We start from the raw sequence: 19,269 nt of genomic DNA on the forward strand, positions 1-19,269 counted from the left end.
TCTGTGGGGATGAACCCACAAGCTGCCATTCTTCTTCTCCAAACATCCACAGAGAAAAACATAGGAGGGATGTACACCATTCATCCAAATGATGTTGCTTTATTTGGGGTTTTGATCATGGTGGTGGTCTAACATGTCAGTCTGAAATGTCCCATAGGTGTTTAGCTGGGTTGAAATCACCAGACATCTGCCTTTATTATGTTTTTTCCATTTATTCCATGCATTCGATTTAATCTGGTTTTCCTCTAATTTGTCACCCGTCTGCATTTTTAATGGAGGCAGTTCACAGTGTGGTCTGTGGACAGTGGTGCCCCCAGAAAGGCAGCCAGATGGGACCACCAAAAATCTTGGGGTGGCACACCAAACCCAAAAGCCACAACTGAGTTTCATGAATTCTTTCATGCTGTTAAAGTATATAGGTTAATTGAAAACTATGTTAATAAGAGAGTTCAGGAGTCACATACAGATATACTAGTTTCTTATTTCTCAGTTAATATTGCTAATTATTTGATGTCCATAGATTAATACCAGTACAGTTTACATTTTTAGTTCCACAACAATCCTGTTTTAATGCATTGTGTATTTATTCATGCGTGACGTTTCATCGTCTTTTAAAAGGGCTGGCAGTCCCTTCTCTTAAAAAGACAAATATACAGCTGTAATTTGAAGGACAACATTGATTATTAGCATTAAAACATTTACTGGGAACAAGCTTGTCAAGCTTTAATAACACCACACAGAGGCCTCCAATTGTTATCAATTATATTCCCGAGGGGAGGGGGCAGTGATTGTATCAGGGTGGCCGTGACCACCCTTTGGCGGCGCCACTGTTTGGAGAGTAAACAAAGGCATTGATTCAGTCATTGATGCTACTCTTAAAATTATAAAATGCCATTTTCTGATGCTGTGAGCACCACAGACAAGATTCCACTGACTTCTGTTGTACTGGCTCGAGGCAGAAATCTCTAAAGACATGACTACCACTAGTGTGTGAGAACATACATTTTGTAAAACAGGTGAACTGACCCTTTAGTGTCACCTGCCATCCCCTGGGGCGGCTCGAAAAGCCTGAAATAAAAAATTGAAAATATAAATAAAAATAAATAATTAAATTATTTATTTAATTTTAATTTCTAAGTCATTAGTGCCATAGCTATATTAAAATTGGATGAATGTATTAGTTAAGAGACTGAACTTTATATAAAAAATTTTGGAAGCACTCTGACGCCCCTCTCACCCCTTAAAATCACACCGGAAATCGAAGTAAAACTTTGAGATCACAGGCTGATCTAGTCTCGCCACCAGACAATCAGAGATCTCCGCCTTCTGATAGTTTGGGGACACTCCTTTCTAAAGTGTGTTTAACACACCGCCGAAAACGGCCGGCAACAAAGCAACGCCTCTTGCATTTTTGAAAAGGACACGCCTTCTCGGAATGTGCGCTCCTCCTTTTCTCGTCCGCAAGGAAACAAACACACAGAGAGCTTGAAAATGGATGCCGAGAGATTTAACTCCGTTTTATCAAACGTGTGCTCATCCGTAAAGAAAATATTTTTTCCAGCGGATGTCTTAGTTACAACATTATTGAGCTAACTGGAGTAGTTTCATGTCGTATCCGACAACAGGAGGCTTTTAAGAGATGACGTCCTGTTACCTTTGCTGCTGCTGTTAGCTGTTCCTGTCAGCTGCAGCCACTGATGCTTTCTAGACATCGTGATTTCCCAAAACTGAATAAATACCACACATAGCAACACAAAACTGCTTTGCTAGCTCAATCATGTTGTAACTAAGATATCCGCTGGAAAAGATATTTTTTTAACGGATCGTTTAATGAGTTATTACCTATTACAGACACTGCTAACGGCTAACAGGGCTAACAGCTAATGGTTAGCCCAGCTAAATGTGCACACAGAAATAGTAATGTTTGTTCAATCATTGTGTTTATAGACTTTACAAACATCGGATTAGTCCAAACGGTGATACAGTGATGTGAAAAATGTGATACATAGGCTATATATATAGCTAAAAGCTCTGCTGGTTTTCTACCCGGAAGTATTTGTAAACAACAAGGCGATTCCCTCTATAGTCCGGCCAGACGGATGAGTCATGGCCTTGTAAAAGATTATGTTTGTTTCTTTTAGTTGGCGAGAATGTGTCACCGCAAACGCGACAAACATCCACTGAACTTTGACGGCGTTTTCTGCGAGCACGGCTGAGCCATTTTGTACCACTACACGTGTTTCTAGTGGGACTAAGTTTACAAGCACAAGAGTTCAGCGAGCCACCGAAGGACCGCCCTGCAGATTTACTATTGGTTCTGCAACGTAGGGAGTTTTTTTAAACTCTGAAATTGTATCCGCCCATCTAAACACAAAATCAGGGAGAAAGTCATCAGTCTTTAGTTAAGCAAAGTGTCTAAAGACTGACTTGTGAGTCTAAGGCTGATCCAACTTGTGTGAATTTTATCACAGCAACTCATAATGTGACTCAGTAGTGTGTATGGCCCTCGCGTGCCTGTATGCACTCCCAACAAGTGTGGCCATGCTCCTGATGAGTCGGCAGGTGTTGTCCTGGGGGATCTCCTCCCAGACCTGGATCAGGGTATCAGTGAGCTCTTGGACAGTCTGTGGTGGTACTTAGCAGCGTCGGATGCACCAATATATAACGTCCTGTAGGTGCTCAATTGGATTACGGTCAAGAGAACAAGAGGGCCAGTCAATGGCATCAATGCCTTTATAATCCAGGAACTGCCTACACGCTCTGGTTACATGAGGCTGGGCATTGTCTTGCACCAGGAGGAACCCAGGGCCCACTGCACCAGCATAAAAACAATCGCTCTGAGGATTTCATCCTGGTGCCTAACAGCAGTCAGGGTACAATTGGCTATGACATGGAGGTCTGTGCCACCCTCCAAGGACATGCCTTCCCCAGACCATCACTGACCCACTGCCAAACTGTTCATACTGGATGATGTTATAAGCACCTTACAGTAGCATCCGCCATGAGGCGCCAATGGTGGACCTGCCAGTTCTGGTGTTCTCTGGTGATTGCCAATTAAGCTGCACAGTGCTGGGTTGTGAGCACAGGTCCCACCAGAGGACGTTGGGCCCTCTTGCCACCTTCATGGAATCTGTTTCTGACAGTTTGGTCAGAAACATGCACACCAGTAGCCTGCTGGAGGTCATTGTGCAGAGCTCTGTCAGTGCTCCTCCTGTTCCTCCTCGCCCAAAGAAGCAGATACCGGCCCTGCTGCTGGGTCGATGCCCTTTTACGGCCCCGTCCAGCTCTCCTCATGTAACAGCCAGTCTCCTGATATCTCCTCCATGCTCTTGAGACTGCGCTGGAAGACACAGCAAACCTTCCTGCAACTGCACGGCCATCCTGGAGGAGCTGGACTACCTGACTGGGCTGCAGGTACCACCTCATGCTACAAGTTGTGACAAGGACACTAGCAGAACACAAACCTAGAGAAGAATCAGTCAGGAAGGAGAAGGAGAGAGCAACTGTCTGTTGCCACCACATGAAAAACCATTCCCTTTTTGGGGGTTGTCTTGTTCCTCTTGTCACTTTCATTTGCACCAAAGCAGGTGAAACTGATTCACAATCACTTGTGCTTCCTAAATGGACAGAATGATATGCCTGAAGTTTAACTGACTTGGTGTTATACTGTGACGATTAATTTAATTTTAAGCAGTGTAGTTTCGTCGACCTCTGCACTAGGATTAGTCTCTAAACATTGCTAAAGCTGAGTGAGTGACTGCCTATGCTGCTGGAGTGCCAACGTACACTGCCATTTCTTTCCCCAAGAAGGGAAATCAGGGTTCCAAAAAAAGAAAAGAAAAAAGAAAGGAAAAGTAGAGAAAGCAAACTGACTTTATAAAGAAAAAAATATCAAAAGGGGTGTGAGGAGACATGGATGAAGAGAGAAAGGGTGGGGGGCCCACAGGGACTGCTTTTGCATAGAGCCCAGGAGTTAGTGCTACACCTCTGTGTGTGTGTGGTGGGTGGTGAACATGGTCTTAAGATACATTGGCTCTGGATAAGCTGTTAAGAATTGGTTACTGCTTCAAAGGTCAGTAATACTTTATAATAACCAATAATAAATAGTATACATACATAACATTGTATATACCATATTAAGTATATTATATTAACCTTTAATAAATAAGGATTGGATGGCTATTGCAAAGTTGCAACTGATGATTATAATAACTTGTAAAATGGTTAATAAATACTATGTAGTGCATCTATTAACACTCCAACTCTGTAATGGCCACCCAAAAATGTTTAACCCAAACAATTAACAAATACTTAACTTGTAATATAAAATGTTGAAGTGTGTTCAATACTGAATTGTAATGATAATGTTCGTCTGTGGATATTCTCATTTATCCAGGTCAGTTCCATTCTGGCAACAATTAAATCGTAGGCAACTGGACTTTGATTTTGTCTAAATCAAAGTCCAGTTGCCTACGATTTAATTGTTGCCAGAATAATGGTAATGTTCTACTAACAATCGGTAAACATGCTTTAATTGTTAACAGTAAAATGACTATTAACAGTATGCTATGCAGGATTGTTGGTTCCTGTTTGCTCGCCAGTGAAAGTAAAAGCCAACCCCACATCTGGGGTTCTCTTGAATGCCTCCTGCCTATGGACTGGCATCTGGTCGCTACTATTATAAAGCCTGGTGGAGGTAAACACACATAAATGTCTCCAGCACAGAAAATAACGAACCAGTCAAATTGCAGTTACAGTCTGTTCAAACTCATATTGACAGTGTTTTAAATATAGATGTTGCTGCCAGAAAAGTGTTTTATGTAGAATATTATGATGTCACAGTGAAGGTGACCTTTGACCTTTTGGGTATAAAATGTCATCACTTAGTCATTTTATCCTGTTAAACATTTGTGTGAAATGTTGTCATAGTTAGCATATAGGTTCTTGAGTGATGGCCAAAAACATGTTTCTTGAGGTCACAGTGAGCTTGACCTTTGACCTTTGACAACTAAAATCTAACAATTTCATCTTTGAGTCCAAGTGGACATTTGTGGCCAATTTGAAGAAATTTAGAGCCTGATGAGACCATCCTCATGACGTAAGCTCAACATCGTGTTTTTCTCTCTGTATCATTTTGGCCCCGCTGCCGCCCCAAACACTTAGAGTGGGCAAGAGTACTCGCCTTGACAGACAAACTCCTTCAGCCAATCAGTGGCAAAACAATAATGAACTCTGGATTTGAACCGGGGAACAGTGTAGCGACAAATTTAGCGACCTATTCACACCATTAGGGTAAAAGCAGGAAATGTATTTAAATATATTCTATTCTATTTAATTCCCATGCATGCTGCGCAGAATAACCACAGTCCACAGCTCCTCTGCTGAGTCTCGCCCCCTCTCTCCTTTTGTGCAGCAGCACTGCGCAGGTACCAGCTGGGTCTGGTCCAGGCTCAGGGTGAGCAGCGGGGAGGAAGTTGCTCAGCGTCCTTTATACCTCCACTGAGAACTGTTTGTTGTCAATCTTACGCGCCCAGTTTGGACAGGCATACAAGAACTGGCACGGTTAGGTTGGTTCCGAAAGTTACACAATAACACAAACTAACTACCCAGTTGGGGGCAACGGAAGGCCAAAGACTCATTGTGTTCTTAGGAGTAAAATTACTGTTTCTAACAATGGAGTCTGGTGGCTTTAACGAGAGCATAGCATTGCGGTGTCTGTTTCCTGTTGTAGAGAGCTGTCTGATGGCAAGGTTAAGCTGTGAAAATATTCTAAATATAGCGTACATATAGCGTACATTTAAACTTTTTTTTAGGTGGTCAAATTTTCACGTGGCTAAAAAGTGCTGCTGTCCCCGTCCACAATCACCAGAGTCCTTTACCAGATACACAAATTTGTCGGGAGACCGACAAACATGTTCTGTCAACTGATAGAAGGGAGTCAGCTGTTAGATCACATGATTCCTTTCTATGCAACCAATTGGCAAATCTCATTCAGGGCGCCCTATTTAAATTACTCTGGCCTGCTTACTGTTGCTGCTTCCTCTGCAAGCTGCTTCCAACCCAGCTCCTCCTTTTCATGCTGCGTCTGACTTATTAATGACATTTCTGTTTGTCATTGATGATGCTCTGTTCTCCCTAGGCTTTCCATGTAGGCGCATGGAAGGGCAGGGAGGTTTGCTTTCTCTACCTCAGGCTCTCCTTGTTTGCACGTGGAAGGGCAGAGAGGTGGACTTTTCACCTTAGGCTTTCCATGTAGGTGCATGGAAGAGGCTTTCTGCGTAGGCCTAGGAAGACAGAGAGGCCCCAGAACAGAGCCATACTGCCAAATATAATACTGCAAATGGAAAAGTTTTCTTTGACTAAAGTGGTCCTGACTAGACTTCACTTATTGCTGTGTTTACTAATGTTAGAGTTAGCGCTTGCTGCTAGGGGAGCCACCATTACTGACGGCCTGCATTTTACGTCATCATCTAAAATGCAGTCCCTTGTTGGCTGCTTATGTTGTCAACTAAAATGCAGATCCCTGATTTGCCCGATTGGATTGTAATTTCTGGAAAGTGTTTGGGGTGGCAGTGGAGCTACACTGATACAGAGAGTGAAACAGAATGTTGAGCTCACATCATCAGGATGGTCTGTCCAGGCTAGCATAGTGTACCTTTAACTAAAGTTTAATAAGCTCAATTCAAAGTGTTACCTAAAAGTCTAATTATATACATCATTTATCACAAAAAGACGACAAAATCTAGACCAGACAGAGACAGAAGGAAGTGGCATGTGACTCTGGTGTCCTCCTTTAACTTCTGGCAAAGATCCAGGAGAGTAAAATCCCACAGAAGGTAAACAGCGTGTGGTTGAACACGCTGCACGCTGGTCTCCCTTTGACATGTTGTCCTTCTAGGCCTGACCAGAGAGAGAATGGCAGGTCACAAAGGAGCACAGGGGCTAAAGTGCCAGTTCATGGGACACCCCCCACCCTGCTGTCACATATTCTCACTAATAAGCTCACATGACTCTGTGCCACACTGACACGTTTCTGTGACTGTCGAATGGTCAGAATGAAGGTTCAGCATCTCATTAGCACCATATTGAGAGAGACAGAGGGAGGGACGGGCACGGAGAGAGAGAAGGAGGGGGATTCTTCCAGCTGTTTTTTTTTTTTTTATTCTAATAGAGTGGAGAGAAAGTGAGAGGGTGATAGTCAAAGAGCTGGTAAGCTCTGTTAGGGAGTGGAGCCAGTGAGTTAGAGAAGTAGAGAATGGGGTTAAAGTAGGGAACAGAGGAGAAAGAGTTCATGACTGTGAACTAGAGTATCACAGCTGACGTGGGAGGAGAGCGAGAAAGGTAAGTTTCTTCCTCCCTCTTTGCTTGCCCCGAAGCCAATAAGCAGCAGAGTGATCACCATGCAAATGCTCTAATTTGTTTAAATTTTTTATTTTTTTTGCTTGAATTGTCTTGGTGTCTCACGCCCACTTTCAGATCAACAACGTGTGTGTGTAACTTTAAGTGCCAAGGGAAAATTGGGTCAGTGAGAGAGGAGAGAGGGAGAGAAGCATGTGTTAGAGGAGGAGAGGCACACTGAGAGAGGGGGAGACGGACAGAGAAATGGAGAGAAAATCCTCAGCAGCCCTTGAACTACAGTAACAAGTGGTCACTTGAGTAATCACTGGTGATTCAGAGAGAAATGTAAGTGCTCCCAGGCATGACTGCTCTGTTGCCACTTTTTACTTCTTTCTGGCTTGTGGATGGACTTTTTTATAGCATTAAAATACTTTGATATGTTTCTGTGTGATAAAAAAAAAAGGAGAGGATGAGCTTCAAACCTCTGCATGGACGAGAACAGAATCAGGCAACATTAAAAAGTGAAATCTAACAGTTGAGCCTTCAGGGACTCTCTGCCATGTTTCCACTTGCTGAAGCTCATAGCAACTGAGAAAAAGAATGATGAAATAACATAATAATAAACACATTAACGCCAGCGAGCTGAGGGAAAGAAAGTCCTCGATGAGCCTGACTCTCCGTCATGCTCAGTCTTGTGATGAGGTGTGGTTAGTCACTTTCATATTACTCAGCCAGCAATGTGCCAACCCAGACAGAAATAGGCCCGAATGTGACAGCGTCCTTTGCGTGTTTGTGCATGCATCTCCCTTCTTTTGTTCAACATGCGACACTTGTGCTTTGCCTCACATGCTGGTGCAAAAAATGTCAGCTATCTTGACAGTTTTTTCCTTTTAAGTCCTGCGTTCCGGTTTGTTTGCCAAAGCAGAAATCTAGCACTTGCGGTTATAGTCTCTGAATCGAATACAAGGAGGAGTCAGAGTGGGAGACAGTTGGTTCTAATAGGCCTTGTATTAGTCAGAGCAAAGGGGAAAGATGACCTTTCCCCGCTGTTTATTTTGGGAAGGCAACAGGAAGAATGCTGGAGCAGCTGTTCTATTCCTACTGGCAGATCCCACCCCTGTGAATTCCAGTCTGCCACTGCAACGACACTCCCCGTACTCACGCAGGGGGCTTGGATGTATCCAAGCACTGTACAGTGTAAATAACACCTCATCAGAATCGTACAAGTTGTTATGGCAATAAGCTCAGCCACACACACACACACACACACACTGCAAGGCTTCAACTGCCAGTTATTTCCTATCAGACATGCCTGCCATGCAGGGGGGGCAGCTCTGTTTATGAGGAAGTCGGCCTGTTGTATCTGCACGTTACACTACTGTATGTAGAGGTCCAACCTGTTACATGGCAATCAGTGTCACCTGTCTGCCAATAACAGCTCTGTTTCCTTGCTCGTTATGCATCTTAACCAGTTGAGCAACTCTCTCGTATGACACAAAGGGCTATCTCTCGCTTTCAGAGACAGACACGTTCCTAAAAATGGCAAGCCTTCCCAAAGAGCCACCCGAGGATCCCAAGAGGCAGAGCTTCTGGATGGTGAGGATTATATTAATGATCAAATCTAAGAAAACTACAACCCTAGGAAGAGCTAATTAATCCAAAAGCAGTGTGTGTTTGTGAATGTGCAACATGAGTTCTGTCATCACCATCTTTCCTCCTCCCAGCCGGGGAATTATGTGCGTACAGTGCACCGAACTGAACAGTCCTACCAGGCCTGCAATGACATTGTGGCCTGCTTCATGGAGAGAGCAAAGGTGGAGAAGATGTACGCCCAGCAGCTCAGCCAGTGGAGCAGCAAGTGGAAGTCCATAGTGGATTCTCGTAAGTATGAGAAGCTGCATGCTGTACGATGGGGAGCCTAAAAACAGACAACAAGCATTCCCAGGCCTTTTTGATCACCTCAGCTGTCAACAAGTTAAAATTACCTCTTGATTCTCATTAAATGGCTGCATGTGTGCATGTTTGAAACTTAACAAATAGGGTCATTATTCCTCTATTGGTTCCATGACTCACCTCTGTGCTCTGTGTTGTTTCATTACTCACACTGTCTTTTTTCACCTTCCCCAGGGCCACTTTATGGCTCCCTCATGAGGGCTTGGCAATGTTTCTTCACCTCCACCGAGCGATTGTCCGCCCTCCACTCCTCCATCTCCCAGTCGCTCATGGCGGAGGAAGGGGACCGGGTGAGGACCTGGCAGAAGGAGACCTTTCCAAAGAAACTCTTCTGCGGGTTCAGGGAGAGCCATGACAACGGCACAAGCTTTACTCGTGCGCAAAAGCCCTGGTCCAAAAAACTGATGAAGGTGTGTGTGTGTTTGTGTGTGTGTCTCTGCACATGCTTTTAATGGTGGTCATGAGTAAACAAAAATCTTTACTGCATCTCATGGTCTTCATTAGCAAATACAGTTTGTGAACTCAATCAGTTGGCAACTCCATCTGCTGATGAAGCCCACAAGATGCGGGTCGAAAGCTCAGAAAAACAGCTAGTAAGAGGACTTTGAAGTGCTGATAATATTTTTTCTGCAATGTTTTTAGTCAAACATCTATTTCAAAGGTCAAGAATGAACTGTCATGCACAGCAACACGTTTTTCAGTATGGTTTAAAGGAATAGTTCAGCTTTTTGGAAAATACACTTACTCACATTCTTGTTGAGAGTTAAGTGAGAAGATTGATGTTGGTAAATACGAAACTACAGCCAGGAGACAGTTAGCCACACTTAACATCAAGACTGTAGACAGGGGGAAACAGCTAGCCTACCAGCTCCTCTGAAGCTCACTAACTAACACGCATTTCATTTCTTTAATCCGTACAAAAGCCAAAGTGCAAAACTGACACATCATAGTTTCACAGTTGCATGCCATTAGACAGAATGGTCAACTTCTTGCACACTGTTTACATCCTCAGTCAGACATTGCCTCCACTCTAACTGATTTATGTAGGGGATTCGATTTTCTCTAACCACATTGATGACATTTAGATCATCAGAACATCTCGGATAGCAACATCTGTCTTTTTACCCAGTCGCTATTGTTGTTAATACCCCTTATTGGTTCCAGGACACTGTTTGGCAATGCTTGACCTGGCTTGACATTGGTGTTAGTCTCGCCCGTAGCACTGATTGAATAGATGGATTGTCAACCGAGAACCTGCTGTTTCATGTCACAGTGACGAATTAGTCAACGCGGTGGAGTGGGCGGATTCAAAGGTCTGGACCCAGGCATGTTTTATGGGGTTTAGGTGTCAAACTATTTTTTAAGTTTAAGAAGTTACAGAAAATGGTCCACCACATAACCCCACTGCATTGAATGTATGTCCCAAAATGTCAAACTACCCCTTGAAGTTGTGCATTTGTTTTTCTATAATTATTTGAATGTCCCGTGTGTAGGATTTAGGGGGATATATTGGCAGAAATGGTTTACGGTATTTGTAACTATCTTTTAATCAGTGTATAATCACCTAAAAATAAGAATTGGTGTGTTTTTGTTACCTTAGAATGAGCTGTTTATCGCTGTGTTACATTTACCTCAGAAGTTGGAGGTCATGCAAGGAATTATGCCAGTTTCAGTACAACAAGTTGGAAGACCAAGATGTTGTTAGCAATTCCAGTTCAAGCCAGGTTAACAATTGTTGGCGATACCAGTTAAGAGCAAGGCGTTACGCTGTATTTTGCACATACAAACACTGTATCAACATGTCCACATATAGAAGTTGGGATAGGACTGTGTGTAGAGACAGAAGTGCTAATAAACAGTGTAATACTGCAGTGTTCACTATTGTTGATGTGTGGAGCAGCCATATTGGATTTCGAGGTTGGGGTTGGTGAAGTTCCTCCAACTTTCCAAGTAGGAAATCCGACTTAATGGAGCATTCCAGTTGAAATTTACGACTGGGAACTCAAAAATCCTGACTTCCAAGTACAAATGGAACGCATCATATTTACATATGGAGCTGGTCATTTTCCACATAGTCCGCCATGTCGTTCTTCAGTTGCTTAGAACAGATCAACCAAATGCTGGCTCTAGATAGGGTCATTCACTTTTTCGTGTTTTTGTGTTTTCATGTTTTTGCATTGGCCACTGCAGTTCACATGTGGCAGACGGTAGAAGTTAAGTTCTGAAACTCACCACTAGATGCCACTAAATACTACGCACTGGACCTTTAAATCACTGGATGTAACTTGAGTGAAAATGAATCAAAAAGATAAAGAAGCTAATATGTGAGAGGCAAAAACTAACCACAAAATATTGCATGTTAGCAATCAATTAAAAAAAACTAAATCAACCAAAAAGTAAACTTTGAGTTGAGACTGTGGAAACGTACGTATAAAATAGAATGCTCCGCAAAATGAAGTCAGTGCATCAACAACAGGTTACAGTGTTATGGGGAGGTGTTACATCTTTTGTACTCCCTGAACTCACCATGTTTTTATACAATCCAACAAATGAGAAATGGCATGTTAGAAAGGGAGCTCTAGAGATGCTGATAGGTGGATTTCTTTTTACAGGCCAGCTATTTTCCCCTGTTTCCAGTCTTTGTGCCAAGCTAAGCTAACCATCTTCGTGCCTCAGCTTCATGTTTAACTCTTGACTAGAAAGCTAATAAGCAAATTTTCCAAAATGTCAAACTTTCTTTTGACTAAATAATATGCATGTGTGCGAATGTTTACTCAACAGCTGGAGAAGGCCCGAGTTGCATATCACAAGTGCTGTCAGAGAGAACAATCAGCCCTCGACAAGGAGAAACAAGCAAACGAAAACACTGAGATGAGTCCGGAGAAAAAGCAGAAAATTACAGAGGCCAGAGAAAAGGTCACAGAGGAGAAAGAAAAGGTGAGGGGGGATGTTAACACACTGCACTGCTTCACTCCAAGTATGTCGCGCATGTTGAATTAGGGCTCCATTCACAGCACATTTAAATGCACAATTCCTGATTCACGCCACACCACACAGTTAAACATGATGCATTCCTTGAGAGTTTTGTTGGCCTGCTGGATGCGGTGATGCACTATACAACTCTAAACACGAAGCCCCAGCCTTAAATATCTGTTCCAAGCATTTCCCTTGTATGGAGATGTGTTATTGTTACACTGCTCAGTGTTTATGGAGCCTAGCATGGGAACGGTAAAGAGCACCAGATGATTTATACATTTTAGATCTTCCGCCATTAAAGAAACAGCAGAAGTTTGTCCAGAAAAAGCATTCCGTAACTTCTCATCACAAGACTGTTTTTTTCTGTAGATAAGAGACCGCTACGAGCAGCTGCTGGAGGATGTGTCATCCTACACCCCTCGCTACATGGAGGAGATGGAAGCCATTTTTGAGCAGTCGCAGGAGGAGGAGAGGAAGAGGATCAGCTTTCTGAAGCAGGCCTTCCTCTCCATCCACAGACATCTTGACGTCACCAACAATGAGAGGTGAGCAGCCATCGGATGATTGGATGCCTGTTAGAGGTTGATGCCACACAAGTGTTTCTGTGTATTTACTGTGTCCTTGTGCCAGTGTGAAGGCGGTGTACAGTGAGCTCCACGACACTCTGATGGCCATCAATGAGCAAGATGATCTCAAATGGTGGAAGAACAACCACGGCCCTGGCATGCCCACCGACTGGCCAAAGATTCAGGTATGTTATGAAGCTGCACAAAATCAATATGGAAACAGGCAACTTTTCACCCCTAGTGTTTCCAAGGGGTTTTATTGTTGGTGTCGCTGTTGCAAAGACAGATCTACCACAGTTTCCTCAGTTACTTAAATTCACTCAGAGCATTTCACGAAGAACTCAACAGAATGGCTTACAATACTGTTTGGCAACTGGGGACAGCTACTACGGAAAACAACAGGGTTTTCCCCTTCATGTTTTGGTTGCGCTTCAGTTGTTGCCAATTACTGTATATAAAGATGGAGGACATGACAGCTCCCCAAAAGTGAAGCCAAAACATCCCGATTGTCGCCTCGTGGCTGGCTGCAGTATGGGTCATAAGCCCCATCCCCTCCATGTTAGCAGATGGGACATGAACCAAACTAAAAACTCAACATACACATCACTTTAGGTTCTCATCACGCTGATGTATGTTCATTTTTATGAAGTGTTCATTTTTCTGATAAGTTTGGTTTTATTCATTTATTTGATGCTATAAAATGAGGGTGTGACATCATGATGTGCTCATGTGCTCTCGATTAATGGTGCTGCTCACCAGTGGCATAAGGAAGTTACAACGGGCCCCAGTTCATGTCATAATGACAGGCCCTAGTGCATGCTAGTTGCTATTTATGCACCTAAACTAGTTAAACTAGTTACCATATGATCTTATCATCATGTCACATGAAATGGAGACTTGAAACTGGATAGCACCAACATGCATATTACCAGAAATCATCATCACATATATGTATATGACAAAAAAAGAATTTAATATTAATCATTTAATTGAATATTTTTTATGGCTCATTTACAGTTTATGTAGAATAGCAAATTTTGTTATAGATCGCTACTGACTATTTTACAAAAACAAAATAACAAAAAGGCATATATAGCCTAACAAATTGCACTAGAGAGTTCTTTGACAATCTGAATTACTCATAAGGCCTCCATTTTCTGCCCTTTATATTGTTGGAGGGCCCACTCTTTCTATGGGCCCCCTCACCTCATGGGCCCCAGTGCCTGCACTATCTATATTTACACCCCTGCTGCTCAAAATTGGATGTGTATGGGCAGAAACGTGATACAGCAGCTCCACTTTCTGATCGCTATTGTGCAGACTTGGCTCCAAATGACATCACTAGGGCATCACAGTATCTGGGATATTTTGGCTTCATTTTTGTACAGTGAGAGGACATGTTTGTCTATCTTTACACACATCCTTTGGACCATGAATCAAGCCATCATTTTCCTGGGGGATTGTACCCAGTGGCAGACAAAACTGCATAGTGAAAGCAAGGCTTATAGGGAACCAATCTTAACATGGATGGTGTCATTATTCTACAGCCATTACATTGGGCAATCAACATTTACTTCATGATGATTATCCATCCATTCATCCATTTTCAACCACTTATCCGAAGCCGAGTCGAGGGGGCAGCAGACTGAGCAAAGTATTCCAGATGCCCCTCTTCCCAGTAATGCTTTCCAGCTCCTCCTGGGGGACCCCGAGGCATTTCCAGGCCAGATCAGATATGTAATCCCTCCAGCGTGTTCTGGGTCTGCCCCAGGGCCTCCTACCAGTTGGACATGCCTGGAACACCTCTAATGGGAGGAGGAGGCATCTTGATCAGGTGCCCGAACCACCCCAACTGACCAGCTCTACTCCAAGCTCCTGATCCTATCTGTAAGGCTGAGCCTAGCCACCCTTCAGAGGAAACTCATTTTGGTTGCTTGTATCCACGATCTCATTCTTTCGGTCACTACCCAGAGCTCATGACCATAGGTGAGGGCTGGGATGTAGATGGACCAGTAAAGCTTTGATTCGTTAGATTAGTTAAAGGAATAAACTTGTCTGTTTCCACTTGAGTATTATTGTTGTTCTGTGCGAACCTGTTAACTTGTACTTATTGAGTTTTTCTTGTTTTTACCTCAGTTAAATAAAATCACAGCCTCACACATTGTATAAAACACACACACAAGATCTTTACCATGAAAATAAACTCTGCAGCTCTTTTACTTGATGCAAGTGTTGAACCTAAATGTTTGTCTCTCCCATCAGGAATGGGTCCCACCAGTAAAAAAGCTAAATAGAAAGAAGAGAGACCAGAAAAGAAAAGAGAGCCGACCGTAAGTTACTCAGTGTGGTGCTCGCAATGTACGATAACTTTTTTTTCACAGAAATATTAAACTATTTTATTTTTAGACATATTTGTGTTTTTCTGACTGCTCAAACATCCGTGTCTCCTCCTGTTAGTGTGATGATTGGAGGTGTGAAGGTGCGAGCTTTGTACGACTACGTGGGAGAGGAGGGTGACGAGCTGTCCTTTAAAGCAGGTGACGCATAAAGTGTGATGTGACGACACTCAGAAGTAAAAGACAGTTTGTTATTTTCACTGTTTTAAAGCTACAATATGCAAAATGTTTTATGCAAAAATTAAACCATTGTATCAGAATAAAGGAGTGGGCGAGACAAGAAATGCCTTGCATCCCTCTAAAATGATGCCAGACAGGCTGGTAAACATAAGTGTGATGTTACATTACATGATTTCTGGGTATTGAAGTTCAAATATAATATTTCATATATATATATACAGAGAAGGAGGTCAACTCAGACAGGTCCGCTGCTGTTAATTTGCAATGTATGTAGTTTTAACTTCGTATACTTGATATAACTGCATACATTTTAGATTCCTATACTTTATATTCATGACAACAGACATTTACATTTACATTTCATATCATTTTATTGTCAGTAATCTTTATGATTATTTTGTTCACTTACACAATGAATATTCCTGTTATTACTATTCAACTGGTCATTAGTATTTTGAATGTGCTGTCTTCCATCATTGCAGCTTCTAACAGTTGTCAACAAGCTGTCATCATCCGTCTGTGGCTCAGTAGATGTGACGTATCTTACGCCTGTGCAGAGCATTTTAGGTCAGAAAAGCCAGAAAAGCTCGCTGGCTTGCATACTTCCAAATATGACCAGATGCAGCAGGACTTCCTGGTATTTTTGGCAGACTGCATTGGACATAGCGACTGTGTAATGGGACATACTAAGTCTTTTGCTGGCATACTAATTAGTGTGGTAGTGAGGGTATTGGAACACACACAAATGATAGTGTAGTTTTGTCCAGATGTGAAAATAGAAAATAGTTTAATCCCTTTAAATGTCCACACCAAGAAAAAAAAGCAATGGAAAATCTTTTGTTTGCATTTTTTATTTTCTTGAGGCAATAATAACATTTTTTTCTTTAAGCTACTTGAACAGACCCCATAGTTTTTTATATATGTATAAGCCTCTACCAGATGGTTGAGATGCCATTCAATGTTATTTGTAAAACAGAAAAAAAAAAATCAAAATTAAAAACCATGTACTGTTATAATGCTAGTACCAACATATCATGGATCATTGATCATGGAATATTAAGTATATGTATTCTAGATATTTACCATTACAATACTTTGAAACATGTCAGACATAGTAAAAAAAACCATACTGATGTATTTAAAAAAAAATTAAGCACATAATGGTAAAGCATTAAATATATGACATTAACAACAGTGAATACTCATCCTTTTTTATTTCATAAGAATTTTAAATTTGTTATCTTAGCGTCCCTGCCTTTACCATAGAAGGACAATTTAACTGTTAAGTTGAGCCTGACTTTAGACAGGAAAAAAACATCGTACTGAATTATTTCAGTATATACATATATATATATATATATATATATATATATATATATGTATATACACACATATATATATATATATGTATTGGAAAACATTAAATGAATAATTTAACAGTAATGAAGGATCAGAAGTGTTTTTACTCTATAGCGATTAGTCAATTTGAATGACATTAGCTTTGCTTCACTACCTTCACCATATAAGGACAAAACAACCATTTGCTTGAGCATGTTTTTAAAGAATTATTTGTCCCTTATTAAACTTTTATTTTTTGTCTTACGTTACATAAATCTGTTCAGTAAGACTTCTGAAACTAGAACATGTTGAAAAAATATACCTACCTTTGAAAATCCCACCATACAGAGCCCTCATGTCTGGAGTGAGTTATTTTTTTGGCAAACTGAAAAGGCACAGTGACATCTAGTAGACTTTTATCAGCATCACATACCTAAACCAAATGGTGGAGATAGCACAATCAGTGCTATCACACATTTCACATTACAATATAGTGACTTGAAATGTGCCCTTACAAACGGTTGCACTGAACGTATAAGGGATTTATTCATACAGTGAAGCACAGATAGTACAATTAAACAGCTCTAAACTTAACCATTGTGGTTATACTGTCATCAACATCCTGTAGAGACTAATTGCTACACTCAAAATAAGCTTGAAGAGATGTTTTGAAAGTGTATTTATCTCTTGTATTCAGCTTGATAACGCATTGAAATCTTAACAGATAGTACCAAAATATGAATGTACCATTTGCAACGCTTCTTTAATTTTTGTGGCCAGACAACCTGCTTCAGGATAAGGTGAGCTTATCAAACAACAGCCATCAAAGTCAATCGAGGCAAGCTCATCCTAAAATGATATTTTCCAAACTAACATATGCTATGATGCCTTACTTATGTGATTAAAATAAAATAAAAAAATAGAATATTGTACCTTGTAGCTTTATATTTGTATTATACTTTAGATGAAATTATGAAATGATTAAAACATTTTTATAAATATGTTGCCAAGCAGTTTATTTTCTGTGATCCCAGGTGAAGTGTTCCTGAAGGTGGAGGAGGAGGACGACCAGGGCTGGTGTCGAGGCGTCCTGAGTGGAGGGAAGGAGGGCTTCTATCCAGCAAATTATGCTGAAGTTGCAGAATGACGTCACCTTGTCTAATATGTCCTAAACTTATTTCTCACAAAGATTTCAAAACCTCTAAAAAAATATTATTATTATTATATTATGTCTTGTCACACTGATTCATGTCAGATATAATCTGTTCCCAGCCATTTTTTAAATGTCAGATTTAAGGCCTTAATATCCTAAACTACTCTGGTTTGAGTACTTCCACAATATGAATTAACTTAACAAAGACTACATGTGCTGTTTGTGCAGAAGCTGTATGTGTGAGTGTGTATGTGTGTCTGCATGCATGTGTGCACATTAAGACAAAAGAGAACAAGAGAGGATATTTATTTACTGCCTGAGTCATTAGGTCACTGTAATGAAGATAATGATACATGAGGATTACCCAGGCACAGGTTTACAGTAACAGGAGCACACACAGTTAATGTTTACTTAATAAGTATTATGTAGAGGCATATAGAAATACCTTTGACTGAGGGAATGGATTTTCAAAATAAAAGTGTAATTGTCCTGCCTCTAATCCATGTCGTTGAGAATTTTTGTCACCATGCTAGCTGTGTGTGTCTGTGAATGGCAATGTTGATCAGCCAGTTGGTCCATCACTTTGGTGCAGACTGAAATATCTCAACAAACATCAAATGGATTGCTACTAAATTCTGAACAGTCATTCATGGTGTGAAGGGGATAGACCCTAATGACTACAGGGATTCCCTGACTTTTCATCTAGTGCCATCAACAGGTCAAAGTAAGTTAACACATGTTAGCATGCTAACACGCTAAACTAAGAAGGTGAACATGGCAAAGATTGCAGCTATACATCAGCTCGTTGGCGTAGAGTAGTGCTGGAATAAGTCCTACAAGGCTGAAGTGAGTTCTCATGTTAGCACTCTTGGTTCCTTCGCCTTGAAGTCAATGGGTTTGCATTTTTGTTTCAAAAATTATTTAGTTCAATTGAATTCAATTCAATTTTATATGATAAAAATATATCCATATCATGAATATATATTTACCAAAGAGCTTATTTTTTTGCAATAATCCAAAATCAGGTGACAAAAACTCCCATTGACTTTTTGTCAAGGGAACCAGGGTGCTAACTTTTTGGTTGGCCTACAAATAAACGCCCTCCCTGTACTGCTCTATTGGCACTGGGTGCATGCTAGTGTTCTGACATTAGCATTTAGCTCAAAGCACTGCTGTGCCTAAGTACAGCCTCACAGAGCAGCTATCATGGCTGTAGACTCAGTCTTGTTAAAGGAGCAGTGTGTAGGATTTAGCGACATCTAGCTGTGAGGTTGAAGATTGCAACCAACTGAACACCCCCTCCCTTTCCAGTTGTTAAGACGGCCTTTGGGTTCATTTGGGCCATCAAATTCAAGCTGCCACTTCAACA

The 19,269-nt window shown here is 41.4% G+C and overlaps 1 protein-coding gene across 3 annotated transcripts; it reads left to right on the forward strand.

Moving 5' to 3' along the window:
• Positions 1-4,034: 4,034 nt before the first annotated feature.
• On the forward strand, positions 4,035-18,399 carry LOC117247643 (protein kinase C and casein kinase II substrate protein 3-like). Of its 3 annotated transcripts, XM_033612234.2 has the most exons (11): positions 7,164-7,341; positions 7,477-7,683; positions 8,858-8,934; positions 9,063-9,219; positions 9,466-9,701; positions 12,073-12,228; positions 12,637-12,812; positions 12,898-13,018; positions 15,096-15,163; positions 15,291-15,370; positions 17,782-18,399. In XM_033612234.2, the coding sequence occupies exons 3-11, from the start codon at positions 8,878-8,880 to the stop codon at positions 17,892-17,894; spliced, it is 1,164 nt and encodes a 387-aa protein (XP_033468125.1). In that variant the 5' UTR covers positions 7,164-7,341; positions 7,477-7,683; positions 8,858-8,877; the 3' UTR covers positions 17,895-18,399. The 3 variants fall into 3 exon arrangements, with proteins under 3 accessions (XP_078019498.1, XP_033468125.1, XP_033468126.1); XM_078163372.1 differs by lacking the exons at positions 7,164-7,341; positions 7,477-7,683 and adding an exon at positions 4,035-4,072; XM_033612235.2 differs by lacking the exon at positions 7,477-7,683.
• The last annotated feature ends 870 nt before the right edge of the window (positions 18,400-19,269 follow it).

Source organism: Epinephelus lanceolatus, chromosome 21 (assembly GCF_041903045.1).
Source record: "Epinephelus lanceolatus isolate andai-2023 chromosome 21, ASM4190304v1, whole genome shotgun sequence".
Taxonomy (NCBI): Eukaryota; Metazoa; Chordata; class Actinopteri; order Perciformes; family Serranidae; genus Epinephelus; species Epinephelus lanceolatus.

Coding starts and splice junctions, on each gene's coding strand:
- LOC117247643 (XM_078163372.1), top strand. CDS start 8,878: ATGGCAAGCCTTCCCAAAGAGCCACCCGAGGATCCCAAGAGGCAGAGC. Junction 12,229..12,636: donor TCACAGAGGAGAAAGAAAAG/GTGAGGGGGGAT, acceptor TTTTTTCTGTAG/ATAAGAGACCGCTACGAGCA. Junction 12,813..12,897: donor GACGTCACCAACAATGAGAG/GTGAGCAGCCAT, acceptor TCCTTGTGCCAG/TGTGAAGGCGGTGTACAGTG.